General features: G+C 46.7%; 1 protein-coding gene across 6 annotated transcripts in view; it reads left to right on the forward strand.

Annotated features, from left to right (window-relative positions):
- Window positions 1–15,949, forward strand: part of MTMR1 (myotubularin related protein 1) — a 533,995-nt gene that overhangs the window by 414,654 nt on the left and 103,392 nt on the right. For all 6 annotated transcript variants that reach the window (XM_085608016.1, XM_085608018.1, XM_085608021.1 and 3 more), the window contains one exon: window positions 5,479–5,571. In XM_085608016.1, coding sequence (XP_085464142.1) covers window positions 5,479–5,571 — 93 coding nt within the window. The remainder of the gene's footprint in view (window positions 1–5,478; window positions 5,572–15,949) is intronic.

The following is a 15,949-nucleotide window of genomic DNA, read 5'->3' on the forward strand; positions in this document are numbered from 1 at the left end:
GCCACTGGATTCAAGCAAGCCTGGCTGAAGACGGCTGAAATGCCAGAAACCGGTCCTAGGAAGCTTGTTTCCGGTCCAGGGAAGGCATGGCTTGGCAGTTCAGGCTGGACTGTTCCCATGAGGCACAGTGTCAGACTGATTTGCATATGGCCATGTCTGAACTGGGGTGGCAGAGTGGGCTAAAGAACGGTGATGGATTAAACCCAGATCTGTTGACTGGGTGTGAGTGTTTGATTGGTTCTGATGCTCCGTCCATCACCACCCCCTTTTGTACCGCTTTGTTCGCCATAAGTTGGCAGGGTATGCTCAGACGTGAGTCCCTTGCTCACTTTGCCACTGGATTCAAGCAAGCCTGGCTGAAGACGGCTGAAATGCCAGAAACCGGTCCTAGGAAGCTTGTTTCCGGTCCAGGGAAGGCATGGCTTGGCAGTTCAGGCTGGACTGTTCCCATGAGGCACAGTGTCAGACTGATTTGCATATGGCCATGTCTGAACTGGGGTGGCAGAGTGGGCTAAAGAACGGTGATGGATTAAACCCAGATCTGTTGACTGGGTGTAAGTGTTTGATTGGTTCTGATGCTCCGTCCATCACCACCCCCTTTTGTACCGCTTTGTTCGCCATAAGTTGGCAGGGTATGCTCAGACGTGAGTCCCTTGCTCACTTTGCCACTGGATTCAAGCAAGCCTGGCTGAAGATGGCTGAAATGCCAGAAATCGGTCCTAGGAAGCTTGTTTCCGGTCCAGGGAAGGCATGGCTTGGCAGTTCAGGCTGGACTGTTCCCATGAGGCACAGTGTCAGACTGATTTGCATATGGCCATGTCTGAACTGGGGTGGCAGAGTGGGCTAAAGAACGGTGATGGATTAAACCCAGATCTGTTGACTGGGTGTGAGTGTTTGATTGGTTCTGATGCTCCGTCCATCACCACCCCCTTTTGTACCGCTTTGCGCTTTGTTCGCCATAAGTTGGCAGGGTATGCTCAGACGTGAATCCCTTGCTCACTTTGCCACTGGATTCAAGCAAGCCTGGCTGAAGACGGCTGAAATGCCAGAAACCGGTCCTAGGAAGCTTGTTTCCGGTCCAGGGAAGGCATGGCTTGGCAGTTCAGGCTGGACTGTTCCCATGAGGCACAGTGTCAGACTGATTTGCATATGGCCATGTCTGAACTGGGGTGGCAGAGTGGGCTAAAGAACGGTGATGGATTAAACCCAGATCTGTTGACTGGGTGTGAGTGTTTGATTGGTTCTGATGCTCCGTCCATCACCACCCCCTTTTGTACCGCTTTGTTCGCCATAAGTTGGCAGGGTATGCTCAGACGTGAGTCCCTTGCTCACTTTGCCACTGGATTCAAGCAAGCCTGGCTGAAGACGGCTGAAATGCCAGAAACCGGTCCTAGGAAGCTTGTTTCCGGTCCAGGGAAGGCATGGCTTGGCAGTTCAGGCTGGACTGTTCCCATGAGGCACAGTGTCAGACTGATTTGCATATGGCCATGTCTGAACTGGGGTGGCAGTGTGGACTAAAGAACGGTGATGGATTAAACCCAGATCTGTTGACTGGGTGTGAGTGTTTGATTGGTTCTGATGCTCCGTCCATCACCACCCCCTTTTGTACCGCTTTGTTCGCCATAAGTTGGCAGGGTATGCTCAGACGTGAGTCCCTTGCTCACTTTGCCACTGGATTCAAGCAAGCCTGGCTGAAGACGGCTGAAATGCCAGAAACCGGTCCTAGGAAGCTTGTTTCCGGTCCAGGGAAGGCACGGCTTGGCAGTTCAGGCTGGACTGTTCCCATGAGGCACAGTGTCAGACTGATTTGCATATGGCCATGTCTGAACTGGGGTGGCAGAGTGGGCTAAAGAACGGTGATGGATTAAACCCAGATCTGTTGACTGGGTGTGAGTGTTTGATTGGTTCTGATGCTCCGTCCATCACCACCCCCTTTTGTACCGCTTTGTTCGCCATAAGTTGGCAGGGTATGCTCAGACGTGAGTCCCTTGCTCACTTTGCCACTGGATTCAAGCAAGCCTGGCTGAAGACGGCTGAAATGCCAGAAACCGGTCCTAGGAAGCTTGTTTCCGGTCCAGGGAAGGCATGGCTTGGCAGTTCAGGCTGGACTGTTCCCATGAGGCACAGTGTCAGACTGATTTGCATATGGCCATGTCTGAACTGGGGTGGCAGAGTGGGCTAAAGAACGGTGATGGATTAAACCCAGATCTGTTGACTGGGTGTGAGTGTTTGATTGGTTCTGATGCTCCGTCCATCACCACCCCCTTTTGTACCGCTTTGTTCGCCATAAGTTGGCAGGGTATGCTCAGACGTGAGTCCCTTGCTCACTTTGCGACTGGATTCAAGCAAGCCTGGCTGAAGACGGCTGAAATGCCAGAAACCGGTCCTAGGAAGCTTGTTTCCGGTCCAGGGAAGGCATGGCTTGGCAGTTCAGGCTGGACTGTTCCCATGAGGCACAGTGTCAGACTGATTTGCATATGGCCATGTCTGAACTGGGGTGGCAGAGTGGGCTAAAGAACGGTGATGGATTAAACCCAGATCTGTTGACTGGGTGTGAGTGTTTGATTGGTTCTGATGCTCCGTCCATCACCACCCCCTTTTGTACCTTCTTCAGAAGACACAGATTGTAACTTTTATGTTGAAGGGAAATTGCGTATGGCCAAACAGTATTCTGATACCTCAAGTGTGCTACTGCAAAGATTTAATTTTGCAATGTGTAAGCAGTCTTGTGAGGAATCGGTAGAAGATTACATAGCAACATTGAGAGTGCTAGCTGAAAAATGTGAATTTGGTCCTGATATTGATACTTATATTAGAGATCAATTTGTATTTCATTGTTTCTCCAAGAAGATTCAAGAACGTTTACTTAACTTGTGCAATCCGACTTTGGCCGAAACAATTGACATAGCAAAAAGTATTGAGAGGTCGATTGTTACGTCCAAAGTGCTGTCTGGTCAGTCTAACCAAACGTTAACCCCTCCTACACAGACAGCTATACAACCTCCTTGTTCTTCCAATGTGAGTTTAGTTTCTGATGACAATGCTGTATGTGCCATTAATAATAGGCAAACATATTACAAGAATAGGAATTACAAAAGTCAACCTCCAAGAGGACAATTAGTTTGTTTTCGGTGTGGTCCAAGAAGCCACATAGGGAACAATCCTGGTTGTCCTGCCTTAGGGAAAAAATGGACTAAATGTCATAAGATTGGACATTTTCAACGAGTCTGTAGAAGTAACATGAATGCTAATTTAAGCAAAGTTAAAGTGTCTAATATCTCATTGGAGGGTCAAGAAGTACAAGACTACACTTCACAATTTGCAAATGTCGTGGTCACCATTGAAGTGCCAGAATCATTGGGGAAACCGATTAAGGGTCCTTTGGTTGACCTGATTATTGATGGTGGTAAAAATATCCGTGCTGACTGCCTCTCTCGCATACCTTTGCCCGATTGTAGTGAAGGTGAAGATGACTTCCACAAAGTTTGTGTAGTTGGTACCATAGATGCTGTCTCTAAATGCAATGGCAGCATATCACAGGAGAAGTGGGCTTCAGCAATGGAACATGATGAAACTCTTAAAAAAGTGGGAATTTTTAACAAAAGTAAATGGCCAGCTAATAAAGGTTCAAGTAATGATATCAAAGCTTTTGCTCAAATTAGTGAACAGATATCATTTGAAAATGGAGTATGTGTGAGAAATTGTTTGTTTGTTCCACCTATATCTCTAAGAGAAGTTGATAAATATTGCACACAATGGTCATTTAGGAATTTCTGCAACACTTAAGGCTCTTAAAAGCATTTACTGGTGGCCAGGAATGGACAAACAAATGGCACTGTTCATAGATAATTGCCCCACTTGTGTTGTCTCAGACAAACATTGGAAGGTTCACACGGAGCCTTTAATTAATGTTCCTTTCCCAGATTTCCCATGGGACAAAATTGCTCTAGATTTTTCAGGGCCTTTTAATTTGCTGCCTCTAGAGAAAAGATACTGCATAGTTGCCATAGATTACCATTCTAAATGTTTATATTATTCATTTGTTCAAGCACCAAATTCAAACATTGTTGTCTCATTTCTTCAGAACATTTGTAAAATTGAGGGTACCCCAAACTACTTTGTCACTGACAATGGGTAACATTTCACTTCTCAATGTTTCACTAGTTTTCTGGAGAGTTCTGAGGTAAAACACTGTTGTGTTGCTTTATACAGCCCTTCCTCAAATGGTTTAGTTGAGAGGGCAAATCATCTTATTAAAGAAGGGGTTCAAAGTGCCATTGCAATAAATGTAGATGTAGGAGTTTTCTTACAAACGAAAGTTTGGGCCTATTTGACAACACCTCATTCCACAACTGAAATCACACCATTTAAAGCACTCAGAGGAAGGGAAGCTAGATCTAAACTCATACCAAATTGGTTTAAAGAATTGGGAGTAGGCTCAGCTCTACTTGAAAAGAGGAACAACATGACAGATCATCAAGAGGTTAAATCCAGAGTCTTACATAAGCAGTCAGTTCAAAAGAAGTTTTATGATAGTAAATCCACTCATCATGTTCCACCGCTCAATGTTGATGATTGGGTTATTATAACAAAACCTTTTTAAGTTTGTACAGGGAAATCTAAGTTTACCTTACCAGTCAAGGTCGCCAAAGTTACGAAATCCTCTGTATTTTTAGGAAACAGAGGTTGGTGGAATAAAAATAGTGTTGTGAAAGTTTCTGACAAACAAGTTGAGATTTTCAAGAAGATATATGCAAACAGATGTGATGAAGATGATGATGGTTTTCTTTTTGGACCGGATTTGGCTAACAACCTTAATGCAGATAATATCATTGTCAACCCTGCTTTAGGTTCAACAATAAGCTCGCCAAGTCGGTCTTCAATCTCTTTGGATGTTGTACCCATGCGTGATCATCGCATTTGCAAGATTCCGAGTAAATTTAATGATTATGTATTCTATTAATTATTTTCACAATATTTATATATATATTTTTTTTGTTTCATTATATGGGGGGGAGGGTATGTAGTATTATTCATCTATTTAGGTTTCACTACTGTTACTTTAAATTATATGATTCTAGGTTAGAACCATGCTATGTCATACATGTAGTAGTCTGCTTTAGACAGTTATCTGTTGGCTTCTACCTGTTCCAGTCGCTCTTATAATTACTCCAACTATCAATATACAATTTATTGGATATTTGATTAGTAAAACAGCTTTGAGTGAAATCTGCGCCTTCTGGAAATTCTTGCGGACATCTACACTACTACAGACCTGTGGCTGATTTCCTACCCCGGGAGCAGCAGGGTGGGGCACAAGCGGTCGCCTCTTGTAGGGTGGTAAAGGAGCGTGACATTCACTTTAGTTTTCATCAATAGATTCCTTTAGTAATCACGATCCATGAAAGTTTCATGTTATTATGTGTTTTCATTGATTTTCATCTGCTAAAAGTAACTCGCAGACCTGCTCCTTTTCAGAGAGTGGGCCACGGGGATGACAACCACGCGGATGCAGACAGGTCGCCCATTTTTCTACAGTTCATTGACTGCGTGTGGCAAATGACAAAGCAGGTAGGAGGCTCAGTGAGGTGGGAATTTTTGCTATTTTGCTTGAAGTCACGCTGTGAGCGATAATGCCCTAGTGTCTAATTATTTAGGAATGTGTAAGCTGGTTATATCTCTAGTTTGCTGCTGTCGTAAAAACAAAAGATTCGCTGGTGATCTATTTTTTATTCATGTGTAACTGTAGCAAATACTATGCGATCGATAGGACTATTTTCAATACGTTCTGGACCAATTTTTAACCCGTATATGACATTGGCAGAAGAGAATGGACTTGTTTGTGAGTACCACTACCCATTTCCGAGGAAACGTGTTAGTGACTCTTCTGCTAAATACCCTTTTGAGAAATTATTTAGAAACGTTTTGAAAATAAAGCATGTTATAATCTCTGCTCTTTGTGTTTTTCATGACTGCAGATAGAAAACTGAGAGTGTGACAAACAAGCATTGGCAAAACAATATTGTAACCTAGAAAGTTGTGAAAATGCGGGTTATGCAACACAGTTTCCTCTGTGTGAAAGTTAGTAATAAGTGGTTGTGTTATACCTGAGAGTCTGCAATGGCTGTACAAAAGCCTGTCTCTAATTTCATTATTACAGTCAAGTTGTTACGTCTTTAGCCACCTGAAATAAATGATGCAGCTGCTAAACTGTAATGATTTATTACAGTTGAGGTGTGGCACCATAATGCATGTTGCCAGAGACAGCAGCCAAGGTGAAAGCAGGTAACAGAGATTTGCAGATTAAACATTCAAACAATGAACTTGCTTTCTCTGGACAGTGATCAGTGTGAAAACGAGGTTTATAGCAATATGTTCATTTTCTGCACATATAGGTAATTACAGGAAAAATAGAAGCTCTCTGCATGTTTCTACACATTCTGAGCTACACCATTTTTAACCTGACTTTCATTAAACTGATTCTAATATCTTTTTGCTACAAATTACTGATAACCTTTTGGTGTTTAATTTCGCACTACAGTTTCTGCTTTTATTCTTCATGTCTGTAATCTTACTATCTCTTTTATATGAAAGAGCAAGTCATCAAGGATTAAAGAGGCTTGAGGGCAGAAAGATGGTATGACCATATATTATAAAGAATAAAACACCCTCTTCCATATTAAAAGGAAATTGCATGTCACCTCGGAGTTCCATGACCTGATAAAGAAGCTCTGGTTTGGCCTCATTCCTCTTTAGGCTCACAGAATGCCTCGGCGGCAATATCCTTTTAGTGTTCATGGTAGAGAGTACTTTATACGGTATCACACAAAAAAAGGGAGAGGAAGGGCACTGGTGGGCTCACACCTGCCCTTACTCACAGAATCACAACACCAAGAAATGGCCTGACACCCTGAGTTTTGCTCCAAACCTACTTGCACAGGAGAACTAAAAACTCCCTAATGTCTTTTTCTCGCTACCTACTAAATACTAACTCTCAGAGTGAGGGCAATTCCAAGAATTGGACAAGGTAGGCTCACTCACATAATGTGCCATGCTTCATCATTTGCCACCTCGTCCCACCCTGGCAAGATGGTACTACCAGGGCGTACTCAACCGGGGAAGGGGGGGGGGGCTAGCCTGAGGGAGTAAAAACACCAAAAGCTATTATCAGGAGGCATATACCGGTATGATGATCTATACCAGACTGATTTGGTAATATTCTTATGGCAATGTGTTTCTGCCTGTAGTTAGCCAAACTGTCTTAGCCATTCATCAGGGCCAAATCTATGTGTCCCTACACCACAGGAAATTCACTGCAGAGTTCCATAGAAGGTATGAAGAGAGGACCTACCTCTCCAATGAAATATTCAGATTATTTGCCCTAGTTATAAAATGTTAGTTGCCGCATGGTCTGTTCGGGGTGGGTGTCTCCTGTTGTCACACTTTCATCAAGGTAGCGCACCCACTATGGTCCTTCCATGCCCCTTTGAACAGCCAAGTGGTACTGGCAAATGATGAAGCATGTCACATTACATGAGTGAGCCTACCTTGTCCAATTTTAGGTCTCGCAGACCTAGCACTGGAGCGCGCATGCGCTCCTTGCTCTGCGAGGCTTATTGTCATCAATAGACTTTCATAAGGGGACTTTAAGCCATGCCCATCTTTTTGATTAGCTGGCGTCACCTTTTATGCTAAACGCTGTGTCGTGATTGAGAATGAGGGTTTTTCATTACTGCCCTGTCTCCTTCATGGACGGCCCATCCAGACTGGAGATTCACTTGCTGCGCTACACAGTTGGCTACATTAGTCAGTAGTCACTATGCTTTTTTTAATCAGTCCTGTGTTCTCTCCCGACCACTAGTTTCCGTCCCTCTCTGCTCGTCAGGCTTTGTTCCTACCCACCCCCCGGCACAAACGTCCGCAAGTCGGACGCGGTCTTAATTTTAAACTCCTAGGCGGTCTGCCTCGGCCGCACTTGTGTTTTTTCTCTCCCTCCACCTTTCTAACCCCACTGACTGCTATGGTCCTCAAGTGGTCTTTTGCAAACAGACAGCTAAAAGCTGTTGACTTTTTTCAGTAAAGCACTGTCAATTATTTATCCGACTTTTTTTTCCACATAGCACAGATCCTAACAATCTCTCCACATACGCAAAAATATACGCCTTTTCCGAAGCTTTGGAGAAAGAGTTGTGTAAATTCAGAAAAAAATTAAAATGTGAGCTGCTACTGCCACTACTGCAAACCGTGAAACATGTTTCAATCGGGAGTACTCAATACTATAGCGCCGACATGCTTCAGTGAGCGTGATTAGCACGGACAAGAGTACAGGCTTGAGGGAGCTCCTGCAGCTGAAGAACCTGAGCCGGAGGAGGCGGGTGACGGGGACTGACGTGCTCCGAGAATCTCCCTCCCACAGATCCCGAGGAAAGTCGAGAGGGGAGAGTGAAGGAGGGAGAGCGAGCCGAGAGCCACGCACGCCACCAGCGCCTCTTTTGCTGCCCGTACATGTTAAGGAACGTGGATCGCTCGTTCGCCTCTTCGCTCCTCTCCAGCCGGAAACCTCACCTTGTTTTCATCTAGGCTCTACCTGGTCGCTGCGGTTCCCCTAACATGTGTAGCGCCGCTTCGCAGGGCTGGAGGTGCTCATTTTGGGGTGCGCTGCAAGAAGCCTGAGGGGTGGCTTATTGGCTACAGGCAGCGGTTGTCTAGTCCGGAGGGAGGCTCTGCATCCAGCTGGCCTGGTGAGTTTGTATAACTTTATCAATCTTTGTGGGGCAGTTAGTTGCAGAAAATTGACCGCGCGTTAGTTCCACGCACTGGCTCACACTGCTCTTCTCCTCCTAACGCTTCTTATGCTTCATGCTGCTCCACAGCTATTGCAGTCCAATCCACAAAATTCCACTACTCACCACAAACATACACTCCTTAACACATGAGTAAAATACATCGCCATTTACAATGCCAAAGGCTCTAACTCAAACACATGCGAGACATATTGCATTTCCAATGCTTGTTGGAATTGCCCTTGCTCTAGGAGTTAGTATTCAGTAGGTAGTGAAAAAAGACATTAGGGAGTTTTTTCTGCTCATGACCAAATAGGTTTGGAGAGAGTACTTTATCCCATGTACATTATGGCCCCAACCAAAGTTCCATCTTGTAATTTGTCATTATTTGTAGCAAAGGAATATTTGAGTGTGCTTTGTACTCGCCAATTACATAGTGAGTCGTTATTCGAGTGAGCCACCCGTTCAAATGAGAATTAAGAGGCATTCTCTCCACATTACACTTTTAAAGTTTTCTGTAAAATATTACAATTTGCTTTTTTAATGGCTCTTTATTCATGTTTCTTGACATGTCTTGGTTATGATAAAGTGCATATACATTACAGAATTACTCCGCATTAACGCAGTTGCCTGCTATACAGCTTCTCATCCCTATTCGGTACACGGTCCTATGTGTACAGATACTAAACACCCTCTTTCACCTATTTCCAAAACGTCTGTGCTCCAGCAAATTTCATGCTGTTTTCTCCACACTTTCAGTTAAAACTGCAATTATCAACCATAGCTATATGTTTTCCGGTCTGATCTCTCCTCCATCTGGTGAAGTGTGATCATGTTATGGGTATCTAAATCTTAGCATATTTCTCATTTATCTTCCACTTATAGGTGCTCGTTACCTGCTTGCAGCCTGGTATGTGCCCATTCCACCTATCATCCTTCAGAGAGTTTGTCTTAATTTGTCTCTAAAGCTAACATGTTTGTGTCCCTTGCGAGCCCTGAGGGCCCCATCTCTCTCTCTCTGCATAGTTCCGTCTGGGCATCCTCTTCTGCAGTCGCCCAACACCTCAAATCCGTTAACTAGGTGCCTATTGCTAGCTGTGGGGATCTCCAGGACATGGCTGAGCAACACTATAACAGAACCAAAGCAAAGCAGATGAATATCATTTGGTGCTTAGTCCTCTTGGAACTGTGTATTCCCAACAGATACTCCATGGAATTTGGCTCTAAAGTTTTCTTGATGATCTCACCTAGTTCTCGCAGCACTCTCTCCCAGTACTGCTCAATCATTGGGCAGTGTCACACCATATGGTAAAACCCTGCATTATCCTCCCAGGACCTCAGACACGCGTAACTGGCCCCGGAATACATGTGATCAATATGCCCTGGGATCAGGTACGTTTGGTGGAGGTAATTAAACTGGGCATATTTCAGCCACGCATTCCAACACACTTGTTTCACCGCCTTCAGAGCCTTCTCCCATTGTTTGCACGTGATTGCCATACCTAAACTCCCCTCCCATCGCTCACTGGGCATTTTAAACGTTGGTAGATGCTAAGGAAGCATAGCTGAGTGTAACCTTATCACCTCTCCCCTCCCCATATCTGGGGAGGGTCAGTATCAGCTGCAATGTGTCAGATGCAGTTGGTTCCTAGTGATTTAGGGGCCAAAGTTATCCAAGTGCCGTCACTAAAATGCCCCATATGTGAGGAAGTGGCCAGGTCCTACACCAAACGTGTCCCTAATTGAAGTCCGAAGTATACCTTGGACATACAGGTTCCCTACAGTCAGTATACCCGCTGCTGTCCACGACTTCTTCCCGTGCATCATATCCAGCAACCAGATCACTGGCAGTTCCCAAAGTGGAACATCCGGAACATACGGAAATCCACGTCCCTTGAAGTGCACGTAGCCCTTCCAGCAATATTTGGCTATCACTGCCAGCTTATAGAGGTGCTTCCGGCTGTGCCCTTAAAGCATCTACTAATGATTCAGTTTGGGTGCATTTAGATTTCTAAATTCTGCCTCGCAATCGGGGTTCCGAGGGCCACTGAACCATCTCATCACTCACTGGAGTTGAGCTGCTGCGTAATATATCTCATAGTTCGGGCGCTTCGTACCCCTTGGTCTGTAGGGTTGAAAAGGGTCTGCAGGGCTAGGCTCTTTCTCCTCGCCTCCCATATCACTACACTAATTAAGTCTGTGAAGAACCATCTTGGACCAGTAGCCCAGTGAAGAAGTACAGTAGCTTTGGCGAGCAAGCATTTTTGCTATGGCTGTCGTTCCCATAGGTGACAGTGGTTCTGTTGTCCCGAAGTTACTGGACTGTTGTATCGTTTACACTGCCCCTCCCAGGTTACCCTCATCAGGGCCTTATCCTCATGATAGACATTCACTCCCAAGTAACTGAAGGAATGATGCCACCATTCAAGTCTCAACACCGGAGCTACTCCTTGTTTCGGCTCTGACAGTGGACACAGCAGGAATGGACAAGACTTGCACAACTTTATTCTAAACCCAGAGTATTCACCATGCTCTTCTTAGATACATTACAGTCGGCAGTGACTGTTGGGCATCCCTTAGGTAGATCATAGCGTCATCGCATATAGTGAAATAATTTGCCATCTGTCACCTGAGTGGATGGTATAGGAAACATACAAGGGGCTCCCTGGGCATAGGAAAACTGAAAAGTGACAGCAGGCATCCCTGCCGTGTTGCCCTATTAATGCCTGAGACTGTTTGGCATGTGCACACTCTTACCACTTGACTGATGTAAAGGATACAAATTCTGCTCTGGAATTATGGGCCAACCCCCATCCGTGTCAAAACGTGCATCAAATATGGCCACCCAGGGGTTTCAAATGCTTTTTCTATAGTGAGGGAAACCGCTAGCTGTTGTGATGCGCCACTCCTGTTTAACACCGTCTATTGAACTGAATAAATGTAGATTCAGGAAGGTGCTCCTGCTAGGAACAAACCCATTCTTGTCTGAGTGAATCAAAGAGGACGCTAACCCCAGCAGCTAGTTTGTGAGAATTTTCCCTAGAATTTTGTTAAAAAAAATAAAATAGGTTGAGCATTGCCAGCGGCCGTTAGGGGCAGATATCCAATGGATCTCTGTTCTGCTTACATTGGACTACTATAAGTGTCTCTCTCATATAGTTTATAGAGCCAGAGAAATGGCCCAAACGATTGGCCTCCTCATACACCTTAAGTAGTTTGGGGTCGAGGAAATGCCTGTATGCAGCATAAAACTCAGTGGGAAATATATCTGTCCCCGGGATCATTATGTGCCATCTGATCTATTGCCAGTCATTTCTCCTCTCTTGCCTGAGGTTCATCTAATATATGGAGTTGTAGGTGATCCAGCTCAGTTATCTCTGCGCCCTCTAAATACTCTTGCAGACCATCCGGGTGGTACGTTTCTTGGGCTGTGTAAAGCGTGTTGTAATACTTCTCAGAGGCCAGCTTGATAGCGGCCTGCAAATTATCTACCTCACCATATGAGGTTCTTATGACTCAGGTGGGAATCCTTTTGTCTCTGATCTAAGCAGCAAGTTCAGCAATTTCCCTGACTTGTCACCTTTGGGGTGCTGACGAGCACGTATTCCCTGTAGTCCACACACCTAAGTCTTTCTTCTAGGTCCATACGTTTCTCCCAGTGTGTCCTAAGAAGCTTGGCATCTCCAAAACACTATTTAGGGTCCAATTCAGCATTTTGGATCTCCCTTTCCGCACTTAAAATATTTCTGTTCAGTGTTGCCTTAAGTTTCAGTTATTATACAAATGCCCTTTAACACCACTTTGAAAGCATCCCACTCCAGCAGTGTGTTGCTTGCTGTCCCCTCATTGTTTTCAAAGTATTCTACCAGCGTCTTCCCCACTGTATCATGGAATACTGAGCCCTGTAGAGCTCAGGAATTTAAACGCAAAGTCCGTATCAGTGCTCTAGATCTGCCCAAGCGTATCACTATTTTGTGATAATCCAGCCTGGTGTTCAATTTATACGCTGCAGAGTAGTAGGAGTTATCTTTCTGATCAGCAGTCATGTGTCTCCAGGTGTCCCAGAGGCCCCAACCCTTCATCCAGCCCTCAAAGTAGACCGTAGTTTTGGGTACCCTGTAGTGGGGAGTAGAGCGATCAACCCCCAAGTCTGGGTCACAATTTTTTTTTTTTTTTTTAAAGTTTTATTGTGCAGAGAAAAGGTTACAAGCACGGGCCTACAACCGCCAGGGCCGGCCGCTAGTAGTTAAAGTGGTCAAACAGATCAAAAAACAATGACTGGCCCACAGGGGCTCCGCTATATTACAGTAGATCAGACTGCACATAAGGGAAATCAGGATACACACTTTTAATATAAATAACAACAAAAATAAAGAAAAACAAAAAGCAAGGCGAAACGACTTGAAATGGGCGTCGAACCACAGCCGGGGGAGTCCAAACCCGACCACCCGAGGGCGGTCAATAAAAGGAGGCATGAGAGGGAGGGGGGGGGCCACGGGAGAACCAAATCTGTACTCCGAAGTACGAGCTAGGCAAGGAACCCTCAAGGATCAGGGGGACGAGGCAACCCCAGACGTATCCACCAGGGGGGGAGCACAGATAGACCCGCGATACACGTTCCACTGCCCCCAAATTCTACCCCATGCCCCCGGTTTACCACGAGCCACATACACAGTTTTCTCCCTGAACATGCACCAGTCCATGTTCTCCTTCCATACGGACACGGTGGGAGGCCGTTGGGAACCCCAAAGCTGCGCTATATCTCTCTTTGCGATCATGTTCCCCAAGGCCGCCCACCGAGCCTGAGCCGCATTATAGTCATTGGGCTCCCATACATTCAGAACACAGCGACGCACCTCCGGCAGCAGAGCGACCCCGGTGACTCGTCTCATAACATCATGCACCTGGCGCCAATATGCCGCGACCTCGCGGCATTCCCATAGAATGTGGAGAAAGGTGGCACTGAGCCCGCAGCCACGCTTACAGAGTCCGTCGTCAGAGAACCCCATCGAGACCAAGCGGGGGCCCGTCACATAAACACGATGGAGAATCTTAAGCTGGACCAGACGGAGACGGGCCGGGATGGCCACCTCCTTAGGGGATGACAATGCAGTCTGCCAGTCCTCGTCGTCCAACTCCACCCCATCTCCCGTCCATGCCTCCCGAAGACGCACCAAGAGGTCAGCCCGATTATTTATCAGTTTTTTGTAAATCAAGGAGATAGTACTGTCGGGGACGTGACCATCGAGTATGCGGTCCTCGAGAGGAGAAGAAGCGGGGACCATGGTCCCCTCCCCAAAGACCGAGAGCAGGGCGTGCCGAACCTGTACATAACGGAAGAACTCTCTTTCACTAAGCTCGTGCTCGCTCTGGAGCGCCGCGAAGGATTTAACCGCACCTTTAACCCATAGGTCCCCCACTCTGCTGATGCCGATCGTATCCCAGCGCTCGAAGCCTTTCGTTGTCCAGAAGCTTCCCAAGCGTTCTGAGGCGAATAAAGGAGTGGCACACGTTAAGCGCTCACTCCAGCCCATCGCTACGTTCGCCGCCTTCCACACACGTACCGCAATCCTAGTAGGGCCCGTAAGGGTCCCACCAGCGGATCGAGAGTAAAGCGCTCTGTTATAGTTACCGCCGGGAAGCAGGAATTTATCCATCTCATATGCCGGGTTCAAACCAGGAGCGTACGTAGCATGGTTAATGGCAGACAGCTGGGAGGCCCAATAGTACCGTCTAATATCAGGAAGCGCGATGCCCCCGTCATACCAGGGGAGAGTCAGCTTTGCCAAAGCGATACGCGCTCGCCCGTCCCAAACCAGTCTCCTCTGCAAACTCTCCACTTCCCTAAAGTAGGCCGCCGGAATGACATCGAAGGAGTTCTGGAGTGCATAAAGAAATCTGGGAAGGGACATCATTTTAAACAGCGCCGCGCGACCCAGTGGAGACAAGGGCAACTTACACCACCGAGCCGTATCCGCCCTCAAACGCCGGAGTGGAGTCAGGAGATTCTGCTCATAGCGAACCGCCGGATCCAACGAAACGTACACCCCCAGGTATTTAAAGCCGGACTGAGATATTTGGAGCGGAAGCCGAGGCGGCAAGAGAGGAAGGCCACCAGAGATAGGATACACACAAGATTTGGACCAATTAATTATCAGACCCGAATTTTTCCCGAAGGAAGTAAGGACATCAAAGAGAACATTGAGCGACTTCCGCGGCGAGGTGAGATACAAGAGAATATCATCCGCGTACAATGAGACCCGATCCTCGAAGCCCGGGGCCCACCGGAGCCCCCTAATCGAGGGCTCCCAACGGAGCCAGGCAGCGAGCGGTTCCAAGGCGAGAGCAAAGAGCAGCGGGGACAATGGGCACCCCTGTCTAGTTCCCCTCCCGAGAGCGAAAGGCCGAGAAACCCTCCCATTGACAACAACCTGGGCCATTGGTCCAGCATAAAGAAGCTTCACCCAGCTAAGAAATCCCTCCCCAAAGCCAAACTTCGCCAAGACGGCCCAAAGGAATGGCCACTCAATGGTGTCAAAGGCCATCGTGGCGTCTAAGGAAACCAATACGGCCGGTTCAGAGAAGTACTCCGCCCTAGCGAGGACGCCGTGCAGACGCCGTAAGTTGAGGGCGGTATTACGATGAGGGATGAAGCCGCATTGATCCGGATGTATCAAGTCACATATAACGCTCAGCAAGCGATTAGCGAGGACCTTAGCAAGGATTTTGGGTTCGGCATTTAGTAGGGAAATAGGCCTATATGAGGCACAGCGGTCACGTGGCTTACCATCCTTGGGAATCACCACTATAGTAGCCAGACGCTGGTCGTCGGGAAGGGAACCCCTCTCGAGCGACTCCTGAAACATATGACGGAGGAAAGGCGCGATTTTATCCGGGCGTAATTTATACAGTTCAATCGGCAGGCCGTTGGGGCCCATAGCCTTACCCGAGCGAAGGGAGCGAATCGCAGTAGCAATCTCGTCGACAGACAAAGGGGCATCCATCAGCTCGCGGTCCTCGACGGATAAGCCGGGCAGGGCAATGTCCCGCAGCAGAAGACGAGAGTCGTCCTCATCTCTATCAGACACCGGGGAGTACACAGCCCGGAGGTGGTCAGCAAAACACTCCACAATCTCACCAGGTTCAGTCACACACACTCCATCCGA

The sequence above is a fragment of the Triturus cristatus genome, chromosome 5_2, assembly GCF_964204655.1.
Source record: "Triturus cristatus chromosome 5_2, aTriCri1.1, whole genome shotgun sequence".
Taxonomy (NCBI): domain Eukaryota; kingdom Metazoa; phylum Chordata; class Amphibia; order Caudata; family Salamandridae; genus Triturus; species Triturus cristatus.